Source organism: Lissotriton vulgaris, chromosome 9 (assembly GCF_964263255.1).
Source record: "Lissotriton vulgaris chromosome 9, aLisVul1.2, whole genome shotgun sequence".
Classification (NCBI taxonomy): domain Eukaryota; kingdom Metazoa; phylum Chordata; class Amphibia; order Caudata; family Salamandridae; genus Lissotriton; species Lissotriton vulgaris.
The window spans coordinates 147,195,604-147,216,085 of NC_141697.1; the positions used below are offsets into that span (position 1 = coordinate 147,195,604).

The 20,482-nt window shown below is 45.2% G+C and overlaps 1 protein-coding gene across 1 annotated transcript in view; it reads right to left on the bottom strand.

Moving 5' to 3' along the window:
• The window catches only part of TYRO3 (TYRO3 protein tyrosine kinase), a 456,471-nt gene that overhangs the window by 196,080 nt on the left and 239,909 nt on the right, over positions 1–20,482 (bottom strand). The window contains exon 6 of the mRNA XM_086937235.1: positions 15,316–15,431. Within this exon, the coding sequence (XP_086793361.1) occupies positions 15,316–15,431 (116 nt within the window). The remainder of the gene's footprint in view (positions 1–15,315; positions 15,432–20,482) is intronic.

The following is a 20,482-nucleotide window of genomic DNA, read 5'->3' on the forward strand; positions in this document are numbered from 1 at the left end:
AGATGGGGGGAAAAGGAGCCAGAGAAAAGGCACACAGAGAGACAGAGCGCTAACTGAAAGAACATTTTGACAAAAAGTTGCCGCCTACGTGTGTCTAAGGCAAATAGGTCATTTCCATGTCCAATGAGGGACAAACCAGCTATGTTGCAGTCTGCAACTTGAGAATTGGACGAGTACAGAGGACCCCTGATGCTGTGATAAAGGGGGTGTTGCCTAAAAGATTCTGCAGGTAATAATATACTGTTCCCTTGGACTTCAGATCAGATCCCTTTCAGATGTAACTCAGATGCTTTCCTGATTTCTAATTGACCCCTTCGCAGATTAATTCCTACCTTTTGTACCAGCAGACACCGTCCTTAAGTTCCTGCAATCTGAAAGGACTTGAGAGGTTTTACAACTCAATGCTCCCTTTCATTCTAGCTTAAGTGTGGCTTAGGCTGACACTCCTGACCCATAGACGATCCTTGACTGAGCTTCAGAGATGCTAACTCTTCCCTACTTTATTTCTTTTTATCCTTACCCGACTTCCTTTATGGAGTTTCCCTGATTTGCTAAGATTCCTTTTCATAAACCATCCTCTGGACTTTGAAATTCTGGATTACTAACGTATAGGAGAGGTTGTTCTCGGAGCATCATATTTTGATGCTGCTGTTCTGCATTGACGTCACCGAATTGCATGTCTGTTTTTTACTAATTTTCCTTCATTTTTTTAGGCCTCTTGGAATCCCAGTTGTTATTCTGTATCGCGACAGCATGGAGCTGAGAGTAGTGTATTTGAATTTGATTATTAATTTGTAAGAAATGTTTTAACCCAAGCTACCGCGATTCCTGGCCCTCATTGTGTAGTCAAATGGATTGCACTGTTAATTAAAAATTGATTGATTTTATTTTTAACTCCCATCACCTCTCAGTTGGAGAAAAATGTCTATCGGAGGACCAATGGAAAGCAAGTCACCCCAGAAAATGCTGGATCACGTCATCACTGCAGACTATAGCAAGGAGTTAAAACATGTTGACTTAATCTATTGCAGGAGTTCCTGCCACTCCTAAACTGTCATTTTGATGGTTATATCGGGGTTCAGACAGATAAAACACATACTCTATGATTTTAATAGCTCAACCTCTTAATTGTGTTCAGAATTTAAGTGGTCTATTGGCTCAAGGCACCGACCTCGGAGCATGAGGAGCTAGGCTCGAATCCTGGTCTTGGATCAACATTGTGTGAAAATCACTTTATTTCCCTAGGCCTAAAAAACTGTATAATGCAGCCTGGCTGGGTTGTAAAGTGCTCCAATATCTTTGGGTCAGACTCGTGCTACACATTAGCTGAAAACAGAGTGCATTTGTATGTCAGCTTGAGACATTTGTAGACAGAAGTAAAAAAAACAGAAAGCAAGCCATCAGAAACACACAATAAATGTAAAACCATTATTAAACTTCTAGAAATGGTTCATTTAGATCCAATGAAATTCAATTCCAAACCACCGCTCCTAGAAAGGCTTCTGGGCGCTTCCTTTGATAAGGAGGAGTTTGCAAATGATGAGTATGCTGTGTTGGACTTGGGTAAAGGTGCCTCCAGAGTCTTTTTGAATTTATATATATCATATGGCATCTAGGATAAAGCATATCCCTGCAACCTAACGATACTTAATCTCCTCAAGTCTATCTATCCATCAGACAGATTATTTGCATGAAGGGACATTGCCCGGACTAAACAAACCTACTTCCAGTAACTTCATGCACCACAAAGAAAGAGGAGTAAATGCATGGAATAGGTGCCTTGAATAATATCAATAACTAACCATAACCATTAACAATTTAAATAACCACTATCCATGGGGTCCAGAGTAGTGTGCTACCCACTGTAAAGCGCTACAATGCCTCTTTGGGATAGGAAGCGCTATATAAATGCAACTACAATACAACATGGCTAACATCCGAGCACAGGAACCCCAGATGTTATGTGGAAGGATGGCCTTGTAGTTTGGGCAGATGTTGAGAACACACATTTTTTTTAAAACATATTTACCTTTCATGGCAATGATTTACAATTTGAGGCACATGGCAAGAAATGGATTGACGGGAATGTCTTTCGTTTTTTTGTTTCATGGAAGTAGCCGGTTTCCTGGTCTCACAATATCAAACTCCCTGTAGGTATTCGAGCTGCGCTGCGGTTTACACTTTCTCCGTATATTGCTCAGCCTCAGTACTAAGTGTGCAGCCATTGCACTAGATAGCTACTGGCCTATAGTGGGGCGCTTTCAACATGGGACTCCTCGAAGCAGGACGTTGGCTGTTATCATCTGGATCTGGCTTCAATCACTGCTTAGCAGCATTCCTCCTTTACTAGGATGGGGGCCAGTCACAGACTAAAGCCGCAGCACTAGCTATGCAGTGCCCTTAGCTAGCTTCTCGGTTTTACTGCCAATGTGTATAATGATTTTTTGTTATTTTAAAAGTCGTCAGTATTGCCACTGAGCATGTTAAAACGATTCATGTGTTGGAGAATCAGCTACGTAGAAATTCTCTTACACCAAATAATGCTGAGATGGCGAAACCAACATGTTCTAAACTAATTCGATTTCATAAACTGCAAACTTCTAGCAGAAGCAAACTGTTGCGACACACACAGTATCTCTAGTTGCTCTGGGGGTATGCAAACCCAAGCCAAGACCTTTCGGTACACGATTGTAACGGGCGGGATAATCATGGACGGATGTTTCTTCTGCTTATTGTAGTTGTGTTCTCCTGTTGCTGGGTGCCTTATGTGATCGTCAATCTTTTTCAGGCCATAGAGCATGCGTATGCTAAGACTACCAGTACCGGAAGTGTGGTTAGATGAGGGTCAGGGGCTCCTGCGGGTAGAAGGATGGAGGGGGTCGTGGGTGTCACACTAGTGGAGGACGACTAGTTGGCATCACACGCACCACCATCCATGCAACAAACAAGTCCTGTGCTGTGACTCCTGTCCACCTCCGTCGTCCACTCTGCCACCACCAGGGCCTGCCTGGTCAAGTTAGCGCTGCTTGCAAGTTGCAAGCAGCGCTAACTTGACCAGGCAGGCCTTGGTGGTGGCAGAGTGGACGACGGTTGCAAGTTGCTTCTTTACTTTCTCGGGGGGGGGGGGGGGGGGGGGGGCTGGGCGTCATGATCATCGCACTCACCTCACTCAGGCGGCGCCGGCGGCCCTGCTGTCCAGTGTCTGCTGTGCCACTGCTGCTGGGGTCATACGGTCAGTGTCGGTCAGTGTCGGTCACGGTCGGACCGGACGGTGGGCGACACAGGGGGGTCGGGCAGCGGGCTAGGCCCACTAGAATAAAATTAATTTATGGGCCTGGCGGGACGTGCGCACCGACTGGCTGCAGGCTGCTCGCTCCTCTCGTCAGATAGTCACGCGCACTAAATTGCCAATGCGCATGCGGGAGGAGGAGAAATGACACCAGCGCAGACGCGGCAGAGGAGAGGAGGGAGGGCCCGGGGCATAATTCTGCGCGCTGCGCACAGGCACCTCCCCCCTCCTCCTCTCTATTTGTTTATGTTACTAATGATACTAGGCGGCTACGTGACGGACCCCGGACCCGACTTAGTGAGTGCACAGCAGCACACATACAATCAGGCTTGCGGAAGTTGCGGCGGGGGGCCGGCGGGGGGCGGGGGGGGGGGGGGGGGAGAGGTCCGTTCGTGCAGGCCTGCTGCCTGCAATGCAAATTACAACAAAGCCTGCGCCTGTGTGAGACTGAAAGTGCCGCGGGGGCAAAACCGGCCCCCAGACACAAAACCGGCCCCCTTTTTGGAAAAACCGGCCCCCAAAACCCTCCAGCCGACCGGGGGATTGCCCGGTGCCCGGAAGCGTCAGTCCGGGCCTGTTTGTTTATGTTCACTCGCTCTGCATGTCCTACATTTCAGGAATGCATTAAAATAAAAAAAAGTCGGTTTGCGTGACTGCGTCAGTAGGTCGCTAAGGTAACAAAGGCTATAACGTTCTTCGAGACAGAATACACATGTGGGGACCTGAATATATTTACAAATACTCTTAACTGCCAAAATCTTTCAGAGATACTGGGCCAAAAAAACCTAAGCAAATTAGCTGCTGTTGCAAAAAGCCCGGGGCGGCCAATCCCAGCCCTGGATCAGTAGAAGGAGGGCAGACTAGGCTAAAAAGTAAACTGGTAGTAAAATTCAGGGTTTTGTTATGCAGAACCCCAGTGACTCATCCGCCGTCATCTCAAAAATGCGCGGAGAAAAATGCAGGTTGCGCCGGAGGGGCCTCTCCTTCCCGGCACCCGTAGAAGACGGAGGAGCGGAGCTGAGGCAACAAAGGGGGGCTTGTGGTGCCATGGAGATCGCCGACAGCAGCACAACAGAAAGAGGCCAGTGTCCCTGGCACGAGCAGCGCGGAAACGGGTCCTTGGCACACACACAAATGCGCCCAGACAATGCAATCTCGCATTAATCCCAAACTCGGCTCGCTCGCTATTTGAATTTTGCAAAGAAAAAAAACAAGTGACGCATCACTTTGTTCTTCAATTTAGTCTGCATCTTCTTAGGCCTGGCTTGACGGAGCAGCTGTCTGTCAGAGATGCTGTCACTACTCTCATGAAAAGAAAATTATACATACAGGGGGCTTCAAAGGAGTAACTTGTCTCCTCCCCTGCGATTCGCTTTTCAGGTGCCTCATTCCGCCTTCTGTGAAGTGTTTTCCAGTGCTAGAAAGTAAGGACTATTTTACATCTGAAAAGTACAAGAAGTTTCTACCACAGTTCATCTCAGAAGCATTTAGGGTAGACACCTGGCCATTTTTTTTAAATCACCGATGGCCATTTTTTTAACCCTCATGACTTGTATTTTAATATCCTCGCCGGTACAAAATTTATGAAAATTACCTGATCCGGTATTTTTCCCCTTATCCTTACACACTCTGAACAGTAAATATAAGAAAACACTGTAAAATGTGATCTACTGTAATGATCACGGACTGATAACTAAAGTAAACAAAGACAGAAGTTAATGTTAAAAAAAAAAAATGATTACACACACTTCAATATAAAGTTCTGTTTAAGTATCCTGTCCGGGCATCTGGAATTTTTCTCTGAAAAAAGGTGGCAAATCCTAGATTCTTTCAACACAGAGAGCGACCTCTTTTTTTGTGCTTTTCTTTCAATACACCCTTCATCCATTAATATATACTAACTGAATATACATTTATCTGATTTGTCCTGAACTCCAGTGCTCTTTCTTTCACAGCCTTTGCCACCACTTTTCTAAACAAGCATTACCAGAGCCAATAGGCCTGTCTTAAATGCACAAATGCTTGCAAACAGCATTTCTGCATGGTGTGTTTGCGTGTGTTGACACATTAAAAAACAGAAACTACTGGCTTTCCCAATACCTGTTTTGATTTGTGGCACAAATAAAGGCATTCCTGCGGAGGCGGTGGATAGGCAGTGCTGGGAGACAGGTGGGAATGAATTAGTTTTCATTGAGAAAACAAGCCATCTCCCTAACCCGAGGCAAGGCGTAACCACTGGCGGCTCTCCATGGTCTGTAGGAGGTTCAGTCGCTCAAAACTCACAGTCCCCACATAAACCGGATTTCTCACTTTCCTTCCTTCAGCTAAATGGCGACGAGAGTGCATTTTCATTCATAGGTCTATTGCACAAGGTGCGGTCTCAACTTGTTGGGTCCCTATAGCAGATAATTGCCATAGTGAAGACTAAGTGTAAAAAAGGTCACAACGAGAAGCAGAATACGGGTAAACAATCCAAGATGGCCACTGTGGGGACACGCTTGAGAGTCTCCCAAGAGGGGCGTAGCCCATGGGAAGATGGCTGCACACAGCTTACAGTGGGCGGCCAAAGATGGTTGTGGTAGTGCGTTCTACAAAACTACAGGTCGTAGCGGAATAGGTTTTCAAGCAAAGAATCTCAATTCAATGCTTTATGACGCAGTGAACCACTAATCACCGGTACTAGGGAGGAGATTCTGGATACAGAGCAAAGCAAGGTGAAATTATAATTCAAAGATCTGTCTAGCCTGGTGCAAGGATCCCATCTTGTTTTCTTGCTTCCTCGGAGTGCCAACATAAGATCCTGTTGCTCTTTTCTTCCGTCTACTGAGTACCTCTAGCCATTTACGACATTACATGTCGTAAAGGCCAATATTGACATTCCTGTCATTTTAACTAAGGTTAGATTGTGTCCACCAGAACAAATTTGCAGCCGGTTCAAACCTTCTGAATTAACTTCTAGGTAGCAGGATGGCGAGGGTGGCCTTTTGCGATTGTCCTTGCTTGGCCCCTAGCCTCTCCACTGCCTGAACAGCAAACATGTTGAGGCTGGTACGCTGACTCAACAAAAATTCTATGTATTCATATTAATGTCATGGCATTGCTCTAGATAGGTCTTGTGTCACTCGTGCCATGGGACAGCAGCAAAAAGGCAGAAGTTGTTCTCTGCCGCTACTGGTAACTCCCTGTACAGGTTGAAGCAAGCAGGTACACCTCCTCCCGCCCCTCTCAAACACTACATCAACTGGTTATTAAACACTAGACAATAACATCAGCATATATTACGACTACTGCTTGTTTGGAGATTTTACGTAAGAGATGAGAAATCTTGGTTGAAGCTGATCCATCGCAAACAGAGTATTACAAGGTCTGGGTTTGTCTTGCATGCTCTCCCCTTTTTCGCTTTAGGAGGCTCCTTCCCCTATTTAGAGGTATTCAAAAGTACGCCTTTCTATCCAATGTTTTAAGAATCTCTTCTGCCCAATGAACTTTAATGGGGATGCCAACTGACGATCTCCTTGAGATTTAGGGCCGAACTTAGAGTTTGGTGGATGCAGGACACCAGCCAAAAAATGGTGGATTTAATGTCCATAATACATAGAGTGTATACGGCCTCTATGCCCTTTAAATAGGATGGATGGGACATCTGCTTTTTTGGCAGAAGTCCAACAGCTGCCAAAATGTAAATAAAAACCTAAGTCCATTTAATCTTTCATACAGTGCGGGAAGAATTCGACCTAATATTTTTAACCAGACATCAACTCCACCATTTCAGAGATGCAGTTTAGGCTCATACATTCTGGCCATAATGGTCATTTTACGAGGACTACTTTTTTAACACACATCCGCCTTTTAGTTCTTTACTCGGCTATATATGAGGATGGACACTGAAGAGGTTTAAAACTGGCAAGAGAAGCGCTCAGAGTTTCCCACAAAACAAATAGCTTTTACTATGACGGAAACAATGACTATTTTGTCATAAGATTGGGAGCCCACAATTTACTGAGGTATACAATGAGCTTACGAAAAAATGTACCAGTGAATCAGATTCCCCAAAAATATACAATTGCACAAAAGAATGCAACTAACAAGGCAGAGGTCCTTTAACTGTATCCTCTGACCAAAAGGCAAAAATACCCAGAAGCATGAGAAATTATGACTGATCAAGGTCTGGAAAAAACTGGATACCAGCATTCTGGTCAACTTTGTCAACAAAAGCATTGGCAGCCCTGACAGAGTTTATTGCTGTGCTTGGTAGATGATTGTCTCACGTTAAATGTGCCTGATCTCACTCAAGAGGAACAGGCATGCGTTACGACCCGGAAGTTTAAACTGTTAGCACGTTTCAGCACATCACTTAGTTTAAATATCCTGACATGGCTTATCCCATGTTTCTGATGCCGTGTTTTGGAAATCACAAGACTCGCAAACATTTGTGTTGTAGGACCCTAACGCTGTTATTGGCTCTACTGGGTAGTTGTTTTTTGTACAATAGACCCAGGCAAGCACTTATATCTATTCCAAAACCTTTTAGATGCCAAATCATTGGCTACTTTAACCGTAATAATGAAAATCACGATCAAGCAGAGACAACTTTCACTGAAGGTAATTTTGTAATATTTTTCACCTCATGCAGGCATGACTACAAAGCTCCTTATGATTAACAATTACCCACATCTTTTGGGGGGGGGTATTTTTTTCAAAGGTTTCTTCTTTCTCCCTTACATTCTTTTTTCACTAGTTTCAATCAGTTCTTCCTCGGAGTGCCAACATAGGATCCTGTTGCTTCTAGTATCTCAATCCAAGAATTGAAATGTATTGCTACGGTTTAGATGAAATTATCACTTTGGACACCTAATAGGTTAATTTACTATTGTGCAGTCAAGTATACGAATACAATATCATTGTAGAATCAACACAGTTAGTAGGTTCTTCTCTAAAACAAGGAGGAACAAAGGTTTAACTCTAATATTAGTGGCATAGTCATATTCAGCTAAATGAATCTCAAGGTAATGAGCAGATCAGACCATGAATCACCTAACCTACATCTTTGATATTTAAATATTATCCCTTGGATTTGTTTCTTTTACTAAGGCCTACAATGATAACTAAACATAACCAGCAGTCACATCCACCTATACTTTGTTTACAATCAGAAGATGGCGTTGGTACTCTCTCTATTTCCCCCCATTATGTAACTGCCACTCCCCCAACTTTGCCCACAACTGAAACATCGATCAGTCCCTCGCTTTCTTAGTTCATCTGTCTATCTGTATCTGATATCTAGATCCTGTTGCCTAAGATCAAATCAGGCTCTCCTAGTGATGCTCGTCCCCCAACATCATCACCCTGCCCCCTAACAGTCCGTATCTTGTCCTGAACCACTTCTGTAACACCTCTACTCTCTCAGTTACTGTGGCTAGAATCATGCTTTTGTTGTTCCACTCTTAAAAAAAGAATTAAAAAAAGAAAACCCTTGGCCGACCATACACTTACACTCTATACCAATTTTGCCCTTTATGGTAAAAATAAAAACCATATAAAAGGCAGTTCATCTCCAACTTTCCAATTTTCTTGAAAACAACTCTCTCCTGGATTCACCGTAATTCTGCTTTGTACCCCCCACAGCACAGAATCTGCGTCAATGGCAATCTCACACCCCCTAAAGATTCTCCTGGACACAGGGAATGCGGCCCTGATCCTACTGAAACTTTCGGCCACACTCACTATGGTCTCCCACTCAATACCTCTCCAGAGATAACTCAATGTCGGGGTTTGCAAGCATACTCTTCACTTGGTAGGGTGTTTTCTCTCAGATCGAAGCCAGTCACCCTCCATGCCTTTCAAGTATCTAAGCTCAACTGCGGCATCCCACATACTGGTCGTCACTCAACCCCGTTCCTAATAACTATGCCTCCACCTCTTGCCTACTTGATTCTTTCTTTAGACTTTGATGTGTTCTCTTAAGCTAATGCTATCCAAAGTGGTATTTCGTTTTCCAAGGACTACAGCTCCACATGGGTCAATTTCTGCTCCTGTATGCCGGAGGTGGCCCTTTGAATGCAGGATCACGGTCTTAAACAAAACACTGACAAGATGGAGATTGATACAACTAACTATCCCTGCCTGGTGGCCTGCTCCCGATATTGGGTCCCCTACTTCTTCGGCGAAAAATATTGTTATTTTGTTTGAGAACAATGCAAGTGGTACAGAATCGAGCTGCCAGACTGGTCCCCAATCTCCCTCCTTCCACCTTGATTTCTTGTCTTCCTTCATGGCTATGTATCGGACTCATAGAACTGTGTTCAATCCTTCACATTTAAAGCTCATCATTAGGCCTCATCTTCCTTCACGCAAGCTTTATTCCACCCCTGCTACAACACTCCTCATCACATCCATCAAGAGAGCAGGAAGAGGAAGGAAAGAGATCTATTATTTTACTACCAAACTCCTGAACACCCAACCCCTGGACGTCAGAAACACTGCATTTGTTTTAGGATAGAGGGCTTTCAAGGTGCCAGTACAATCTAAAACCATTGGGTGACTCAACAGGGGTTGACGGCTTCTTCCTTAAAACACACTGGTCTCAATCTAGAGTGTCTAAGAGCAGATGCTATGGTGCCGCTCGCTTGCTCCTGGTGCAGGGCAAGCACAGGCAAAGCTGGAGTCTAAGCAGGTCTTGGGGCAAGGACCAAGGGTTTAAACTGTACAGTCTTCAACACGGCAATCCTCTCCAGCTGCAGTTGGTAAATAGAAGCACCCACAGGCATCGCCGGCACAGAGGGAGGAGTCAGGGACGAAGCAATCGCACCTTCAATTACAGTAATAATCTTTCTGTGCTCAACTCATTGTTGACGTGCAGCTGGTTTGCTTATCTTGATCAACTGCCTGGAGTTACCTTGTGCTAATAAGCAGTCGCCTTTCCACATCCACCTCCCACCGGTCCTCACAGACAGGTAGTTGTGTGCTGGCATGCATTAACGTCCCTCATCTGGTGAGCTGAAGCCCAGCTTTGTGTGTCAATTGACAAATTCCTGTCTGCAAGCAAATTATCAACAAACAATACGTTTTCAAGCCCAGCCCATATTCCAGTTTTGGAAGGAAGAATAGCAATAAAAGGAGATTATATTCCTTCTTCTCTGCTCCTTCAGCTATGCTGATGGGTGGCCCTTCTCTGAAGATGAGTGAAAGACCGAAGAGCCCACGGGTCACTGAGGCCAGTCTTATCGTTCCTTGATGGACAGGCTGACCCAATAATGGGGTGTGCTAGTTTTGAATCCTGGGTGCCCTCCAATTCTGGGGGCATATATCCTCCAGGTCCACTGATGAGGACAGTCCGCTGTCCTCCTCCCCAGACTCTCGGTACCCAACTATGCTATGGAATGTAAATTAATTCTAGGCAAGTGGGCCTGGCTACAGGAGGGTGACTATCACCCAAGGGAGAGAGATCTGCACTAAATACAAATAAGAGCTAGCTCCTATCCCATCCCACCAAGTTTCTGCAAGGACTAGGAAACGGCAAGAGGGACTTACATTTTTGACACATTTGGCAGTGTAAGACTAGGACAGTATTGCTAATCCACAGCCAAAGAGCCACCCTGTGTCCTCTACCTCCATAATGTTAATCTTTTCTGTGTTGAGGTCAAGCTACTGGCTACCTACTGAGTCTTGAATCTTCATCATTCAATGCTAGAAACATAACGCCTCTTGTTAGCTCCTCATCCCCACCAGTTCGAGCAAGACTTAAGTATCACTATCCTAGTGGAAGCTATGGACTCAGATAGGCTTGGCCAGTCCCTGGACATGCGCATGGAAAAGGAGAGGCGGCGGGGAGGATACCTTGTGAGCCTCACAACCCACGTGGTAGGAGTGGGAAGCAAAAGAAGGGATAAACTGCTGCTAGTGAGACTCAAACAAAATCATTATTGCAGGAAAGAACTAATCTCCTGCAATCCTCAGTTACAGAATAACCCTCCGTTTAAATGCATTGCCTCTCCAAGCTCATTCTGGCTTCGCCGTACCCTGGCTACGCTCATGCCTTTAAAGGATCTTCTTTATTACTTACACCAAGTAAAGTTACACTCCGACTGGAGAAATGAGCCATTTGTAGTGATGATGTCTTCTAGTGATGGTCCATTTTCCTAGAAGAAGGCCTTGCATACTTTTCCTCGGGCCCTGACAGAGGGATAAACCTGAAGAATTCACCAGTGGAATTTCCTTTATCATACAGTGGTGTTGGAGATTGCACTAGCAGGTTGTGCTCCAGATGTTCCACATCACCCAAAATTTTGAGGAGTTTTCAAAACCTTTAAACTATAAAATCAACTCAGTGTTTTTAATTTGATTTTTGGAGCTCTTTTACAGCTGGGTTGCTGTGTTGCGACTTGAAGCCGCTGACAGATAATGGCCCTGTCACCAACAACACACTTATAAAGTCCTCTTTCTTGTTCTTCACTGCCTCAACAGAGATGCCAACCTCCTCTGTGAGTTTGACCAAACACTCTCTATGGCGCCATCCCACAGTCTGTGCCTCAGGCGTCAATCCTGTACAAACGGTGCTTCTTTCCCTGCGCGACAAGTTGCATTATTACAATTTGCCGCGCCCTCAGTTATTAAGGCTGATAATGAGCAACTGACACAGATTGCATGGATAAAGCCATAGTTAATGTGCCACTGCTAAGATTTATTCATCAGGGAGTGCCTGCTAAGCCATCATGCGAGTCTCATGGATGCTGAGTCACCATAATGCCAGGGGTAGCAAAAGTCACACCAAAGTTTTAGCCTCAGCAATTTGTAAGGAGGCAACTAGAGTCAAATTAATTTCCTTCTCTATTGTTTTGTGTAGATTTAATCTTAAGATCCTGTGTTTTTTGTTCAAATGGGGCACTACAATATTTACTCCTTTGCCTAACACTTTGCACTGGGAGTTTGGGTCTGTTTTTAGGTTTTCCAATGTATGTTTCTCTCCAGAGTCTGTGTGTATATTGAAGTCATTTTATGAGTGTTCCTATTCTTCATATGTGCTCCACTTCACCACTGAGACTTTTTAGGAGAAACCTAAGGACTGCACTTGTCCCAAGAAGCTGCAAGAAGCCCACTTTCCTGTATAAGCCCAGCTGATCAGTTCTAACTGGACCCTTCCTGGACCCAGATGGTGGCTTCTGTTGGAGTGACTCCTGGTCTTTAAGTACTGTTCCTGAGGTCCTGGAACCCTTGGCTGGTGTCAGATTGTATTCCTTCTACCCAATCCTAAAACCTGAGGCTTAGAAACATTTGTTCCTGCTCACAGCTTTTTTGCAAAATCCGTTTCAGCAGGACTTCGCGGAGAAGGTATCCAGCTTCGTTGAGCCCTGTTCAGCTATAGCTTTGTCTCACTGCAGGTTTCTGCGCTCCAAAAAGGTGACTACATACAAAGACAGAAATCTTCACTGAGGCGGCACCAAAAATATCAGACTGGTGAGGGACCTACCTTGGGCATGAATTCTGAATTTCTCTACATTGAGCTTCCCTGCCAATAGTCAACGGCTTCAGTGGGAATTCATCCGATGGCTATCCAGCCTCGTGGCACCCCACTCGGCCACAGCTTGCTGCCATGCCCTGTTGAGGATGTTCAACTTCAATTTTAGAGACTACGTTGGAAGGTAAAACATCCGAATGGGTTGAACCTAGTCTCTGTAGCCCTCCCACGCTACATTACAGTCAGCCTACAGCCTTACCCTTGTTCTGGTCTAGCGAGACCAGTTGCCTGTGGTTAGTGCTATTCTTATTTAAAACTTTTAAAATTCATATCTCCGGTTCCTCTCATTGGTTTATTGTTGTTTTGGTGTCATTTTGTTCATTAAAATATACTATAGTTTTATAAATTATAGTGGATTTAATTGTGTTGTGTTTTTGAAATTTTAACAGTTTGGTACTTTTAAATGCTTTACACATTTTCTTAAATTAAGCCGGTCTAGTCTGTGCAATACCTACCAGGGGCTGACCTCAGCTTTAAATTACTGAAACTTTTACTGGACCAAACTAGCACTGTAACATTATTACTTGTGCAGGGCTATATCCACCGATGCGGATAATCCACTTTCCCAAACATGCCAATCCAAACCTGAGGCATCGAAGACTATCCACCAGCACCCCTGATGTTTCATTACTGGGACTTATATACAGTTCTTCCAAACCACTGAATCATACCCTACAGCTATTGATACCGTTAGAGACAACCACCCACAGTGTAACTCAACCATTAGCATCTCTGCTGTTCCTTTCTAAAGAATACACCCATCAATGCACCTCAAACCAGACTCACAGCAACTCCTTCTCTGCCCGTTCTGGAACAGAAATGGAGGTACGACAATTCACCTCGGTCCTGACCTGCAGCAACTCTGCTACTTCAGCCTAGGGAACACACACCCACCAATGCACCTCAATCCTGACCCATAGCAACCAGGGCTCTGCTTGCCCTGGAACAAACACAGATACAATGCACCTCATCCTAGACCTGCACAACCCATGATGCCTCAAATACAATCCGCCAAAGCACTTCAGCACTGTCATACAAAGCCATCGAACATCAGAGTCCTGGGGCCGACATACAGACCCGACAAGATACCTAAAAGCTGAGGCACAATACACATAACATAACGTGTATTTGTAAAGCACATGTTCACCCCAGCAACGGGGCATCTTGGCACTGAAATAACAGATGTATATTGTTATCCAACTAAATGGTACTCATTTTATCAACCTCAAATGGATGAAAGGCTGATTTTACGCGCCGGGATTTGAACCTGTGACCATGAGGTCGAAAACAGGCCCCTGCAGTGGATGCATTAGTCCAGTGAGCCACCAGACCCGGCGATTGCAATTCCCTTGGTTTTTAAAACACCGAAAGCAAACACATGTACCACGGCACCTTATGTCTGACCTGACGTATCCGCTGTTATTCCAGTTCCAATACTGTACACGGTCCGGTCAGCCAACCTCAACTCTCATCTCTCGAGATGTCTGGGATCCCAGAAGGTCATCCTCTCTGTGTGTAGTATGGCCAATTCATCTCACACAGCATAAGATTTATAATATTTTAATATATAAGTGTTACATCATTTAAATATAACAGTTTATACTGGCGACTATTATCACTGCCCTGGTCTTTTCTCTTTGCATCTTTTCTGTCCGTACATCCATCTAGTTCTTAACTTTCCCAGCAAGTTCTGGGGTTCAGGAAAAATTTAATTCTGTTTTCACTCTCTGCTCCTTCAGAAATGTGTGCAGCATCCAATTCAAGGCCCTCATCTTTGCCTTTAAAATTCTGAATACCCAGGGTCCAGAGCTCCTCCGCCCGCTGCTGACGCCCTACAATCCTCAACGCAACCTCCGGTCCAAGGGGCAACACCTAGTCATGGTACCTCACACGAAGTTCTGTCGCATCGGAGAACGCTCTTTCAAACTACTGGGGGCTAAGTTAGGGAACTCCCTTCCCCTCCACATCCGTTGCATCGACAACCTACTAGCTTTCCGCAGAGCTATCAAAACTCATCTCTTTCCCCCCCTGTAGGTCTCCCTCTTTTCTCTACTCAGCTGGTTGTGTTATGGTTCTAGCGCCGGGACGCCCCGTTGCTGGGGCAGCTGTTTGCGCTTTACAAATGCATAACATAACAGAACATTGAGTGGGATGTTCATTTTTCCCAATCAGAGGAAGCAGTAGAACAATGACATATGAGAAAAGACTGTGTATACCCTGTAGTGTCATTCTCTGCATAGAACAACCACATAACATACATGACTGATCCCAGAAAACCGCTATTTCCACTTGAGGCTTCATTGTCAAAGCCAGACATGTCCATCTTTTTTCCCCAAGAGGCATTCATCTGCCCAGGTATGTTATGCCGAGACATGGTTCCAGCGAAGCAAAGGACCCAGGGAAAAATCTACCCTGGTCATATTCCCCTTGTGTGATACCGCTGCTTGCAAGTCAAAATCAAGGCACCAGAGACCCACTGCATGCAAAGTGACCAGATAATGCTGTGACGTACCTGAACCGTGCAGGACTGGAGAGGAGAGAAGCCATCATTGCCGGGAGTCCAGGAGATGCTGGCGCTGGCATTTGATACCTTGGCAACGGAGAGGTTGAAAGGCGCAAGAGGCAAGACTGGAAATAACATGGATAAAGTAGGTGGTTAGAGAATGGGGCCAAGAAAAGATTCAACCAAACAGGATACCTGAGGCATCACAAACAAGTTATACCAATAGATGCCCTCCCTAAAGCCGTGCCACCATCATCACAATGACTGGGAGAAGAGCGAGCAGGGCAACATGTAGAGGGCGAAAAGCTTGACTTCAACAGCAAAGAATAGCAACATCCCACAACACAAAACACTTGAGGGTAAAGCAAAGTTAAGTTGTTTTCAGTGCTTGCGAACAACACCAAACGCCAAACATCTAATGGAAGCAAGCGATGTCGCCTCAAATGTTTCTCGTCATATCTGCCCTGTGCAACACGATGTAAAATTGCTACCAGATGTTACAAAACACGATGTTCTCGATTTTGGAAACCAACCAAAAAGTAAATAGTGTTAATTAGTATTGTTGTTGCTCTTGCTTAAGTGGTCACATAGACAGAGAGACCATTGTTCGAAGTCACCATCAGACCTCATATAAATGTTCAAAGCAGCCTGGTACTTCAGGATAACCTAATAAGAGTGGTGTCACAGGAGTATGGCTGGGTCACTGCCGCTCCTCCTTAGCCTGGAACGCACCTAGAAAATGCCAGAGCGCATTGGCCAGTCCGGCCCTGTACATGCGCCAGAGCACATTCGGGCTCACAGGCAGAAGTTATGCCTCAGAACATATTTGTTGGGGGCAATTAAAAAAATGAGGATCTGATCCATTCAGGTCCCCCTCATCTCTACCAAAAGGTCAGTCATGTACTTGTCCTCCACTTACCAATGGACGGAACTGGACACAAGGATTCCTTAACCATTTATGGTGAGAAGCACAAGGCTTTGGGCTGCATCCCGGGAGTCTGTGCAGAACATGGAGATGGAAGATGCTGCATAACCATCAATGTTGGGCAAAAACCCTCCTGGCAGTGACTTTACTAGGTGGGGTAACAGGCAATGCACAGGAAACTGACTCGATGCCACGCACCGTACCACAATAGGGCAACACAATATTCCCTCAGGAGACAGCAATGAGTATCACACAACACACAAAGGCTCCCGAGAGATTCATTCAAATAGGAGATAAAACACATTTTTAAAGAAATACATCAAGGGAGAGGTTTCAATTGCATCCACCTCTAACAGAAATAAGTTAAAATATATATACAAATATTTATTTGCATAAGTAAATGTGTACACGTCTCACAAGGAACAGTCCAAAAACATTTAGGACATTTTTTTCAACAGTAAAACTTTTGAGCAAAACTAAGTGGAACAACAATAGCAAAATACACATGTATGTCCAAGAACGGACAAAGAAATCGAACTGTGACACACATATGTGGAATTGCGCTTAAAACATAGATTAGTGTCCACAAAGTCCTATATCAAATGTCTGATGAGCACTTTTCAGTTCTTTAAAGTGATGCAAAATAGAAGGTTACAGGTTTTGCAGACGTTATCTTAGTCCAAGCTACCCTGGAGTGGGGTATGCTGTGTAAATGCAAGTTAAAGAAGTCAACCTTGAATGAGACACGTAGGTGATTTCTGCTTGGGGACATCTAATGCACACTCGCACTGGCATCAGCAGTGCTTCAGTTGAGCAGGTGGGGGCCAGAGGCACTTATTTTTGGGGATTGGCATTGCATGTCTGTAGCACATGGGTACTCGCAAACATTTGCACAGGGGCCACAAAGTATGGTCTGTGGAGTGACTGAGGGACGCACTGATACCAGCAGGGTAGGGGTGGAGGGTCCGGTGGATCAGAGATTGTGTAAAGTGGTCATAGGGGAAGGGAAGCATGTACATCTAGTGGCTGAACTGCACAATGTGAAACCAGAAAACTTGGGATCATTCCGGGCTTTAGCCATGACCAAACTGTGTGATCCTCGCCATTTTCTTTTTCACTTTGCCTCCTTTTTCTTCAATATGGCATATAAGAATACCCTGAATACATGAGTTCAGAATGTGTGCTGTCAAAAACCTTCTCTTTTGTTTAATTTTAAAGTTGTCCACGTATATTAGCAACCTAAGCCACCCAGAGGGAGCACGACAACCTGACTTGCCTCTTAGTTCACTATTGAAGTTGTTGTCAGTGTGAGGTTGGAAGCATTAATGTTTCTAAATTCATGTTTGAAAACTATTACTAAAAAAATAACTCAATGCAGTAATATGATAAAGAGCTTTTGCATGTTAATGAAATACACTTTTTAGAATTTTGAGGAAAATTAATCCTATTTTTACACATTTGTTGCAAGATGTCTTTAAAATAAAGGTGTTCCCAAAGTTAAGTGGTGCAGGACACCACCTTAGTTACTTCATAACTTCAGTTGACCTGCAAATAAATGTTTGCCCGTTTATTAACATTTTTCTCTGAATATTAGTGCTCAGGAAGTAAACAGCAGCCCATTACTGTTCACCGAGGGCCACGTGTAAAGGTCAAGAGGGCAGCAAGTGGCCCCTGGGCCGTACTGTCACTGCTGTAGCACATGTCTGTCAGTTATATTGCCTCACATTGCTCTGAGCAGGCAGCCAGGACTTTGTGGCCAGAACTGCGTTGGGAGAGGCAGGGCGCATTAGTAGACCTCCGGTTGTGCATGGGTCTGTTGCATGAAGCCACATTTTGCAGCTAAGGATGGCCTTTTTCCTCGGCCGGCCTTGGCCCTGATACATAGTAACTGGAATTTAACATGGTTTTCTGCTGTAAATAAGGCACTCCTGGAGACTGAAGTACTGTAAAAGTCTCCAGAACCACTCTGTAAATAGAATGGCTTTTTAGAGAATACAATCGAGAAATTGTTGTTGATCTTTGATTTTAAATAAACTATTTAGTCCCATAATTTTTAAAACAAATCGAGGTGGAGGTTTTTGGAGAGTAACCCCCTAAAATAAGAAAAGCCAAGCTTCCTGTGGAGGTCCTGGTTCGTTTATTACACTCGCTTTCAATATGAAATGTGGAGCGGGTTTGAAACTCGTCGCCTGGGCTGATTTTGGTCCCCACTCTGACTCTAGTACTAGAGATGCTCGGCTGCTCTGGGGTAGGTTGTCCCACATTGCCCCACGCTGCACGTCCGTGAAGCTTCAAGGAGATACAGGATGCTGCAGGACAGTTCAGCAAATCCGTGCATCTTGTGCACAGTCAGGAAGAGCTCAGTTGCATGCTCATTCTGTTCTGGGCACTGGAAGGCTCACCCTTGTCACTGCCAAAGGCAGGAGAGCAGGAGAGGAGCAGAGACGAAGCAGGACCCACCCCGGCGTGACCCTCCCTACCCATACGACCCCCCATTCCCCCCACCCGCGAGTCATGACGGCCATGACTGCAGTGGTGTAAGAACAGCGTCTCCGCTCTGCAGGCAGCACGGCAAAATGGCTACCGAGCCTGACGTCGGTTAGCCTGCTTTGTTACTGTACATACAAATCACCCTCTGCTGGGCTCTGCTCTGCTGCAGTAGAGCCTGGACTCTACTAATCACTACTTTGCTGCACTGCATGTGGAGTCTGGCCTCTAACATAATATGTGTATTTGTAAAGCGCACGTTCACCCCAAAGGGGCATCTTGGTGCTGAATAACAGATGTTTATTGTTACCCAACTCGATGGTACTCATTTTATCGACCTCAGAAAGGATGAAAGGCTGAGTGGACCTGCCAGGATTTGAACCTGCGACCATGAGGTCGAATACATGCCCCTGCAGTGGATGCATTAATCTACTGAGCCACCACACACGGCTTGCACGGCTTTACACCAGACTCTGCTGCAGCTTTGTGATTGGTCAGGACGCCGCCCAGTCAGGGGCTAATGGCCTGAACATGTTCTCCATGTAGGCTGCAGTGTCATACCTCCCGAAGGAACAGAAATACCATCCTTCCTTCGAGAGGATACCATTCTGATGAAGTTAGGGGTCTGGTTAGGAGTGCATGATGTCTAGTCACATATAATGGAGAACCACTAGTCCAGTAGCAACTGCATTTGTTTTAGGATAGAGGGTTTTCAAGGTGCCAGTACACCCTAAAACCATTGGATGACTCAACAGGGGGTGACGGCTTCTTCCTTAAAACACACTGGTCACAATCTAGAGTGTCTAAGCGCAGATGCTATGGTGCCGCTCGCTTGCTCCTGGTGCAGGGCAAGCACAGGCAAAGCTGGAGTCTATGCAGGTCCTGGGGCAAGGACCAAGGGCTTAAACGGTAGAGTCTTCAACACGGCAATCCTCTCCAGCTGATGATGGTAAATGGAAGCACCCACAGGCATCGCCAGCGCAGAGGGAGGAGTCCGGGACGAAGCAATCGCACCAATTACAGTAATAATCTTTCTGTGCTCAACTCGTTGTTGACGTGCAGCAGGTTTGCTTATCTTGATCAACTGCCTGGAGTTACCTTGTGCTAATAAGCAGTCGCCTTTCCACATCCCGCGAGTCATGACGGCCATGACTGCAGTGGTGTAAGAACAGCGTGTCCGCTCCGCAGGCAGCACGGCAAAATGGCTACTGTCCCCTACACTTACACTGTATGGAGGGTACAAACTCAACTAGTCTCTCCTCTTTTATACTGTATGGAGGGCCCAGACTCTATTAGTCTCTACTCTGTTACACTGAACACACAATGCAGAGCCTGAACTCTACTAGTCTCTACTTTGTTACATTGTAGGCAGATCCCAGCTCTACTGGTTCCTACTGGCTTACACAGCAGACAGAACTATTACGTTTTGGTTTATACTCCACATGGAGCCTGGAGTGTACTGGTCACTATTCAGCTACACTGTAATAGAGCCTGACCCTACTAATCACTACATTGTTACACTGCATGCAAAGCATGAACTCTACTAGTGACTACTGTTTTACACTGCATGCAGCACCTTGATTCTGTTGGCTTCTACTCTTTTATACCCTACACAGACCCTGGACTCTGCTGGCCTCTACACTGCTGCAGTACGCACAGAGCACACACACAGAGCCTGGACTCTACTAATCACTACTATGTTAGACCGCAGCAGAGCCCAGACTCACTCCGCTGGTCTCTCCTCTTTTACGCTGCAAGCAGAGC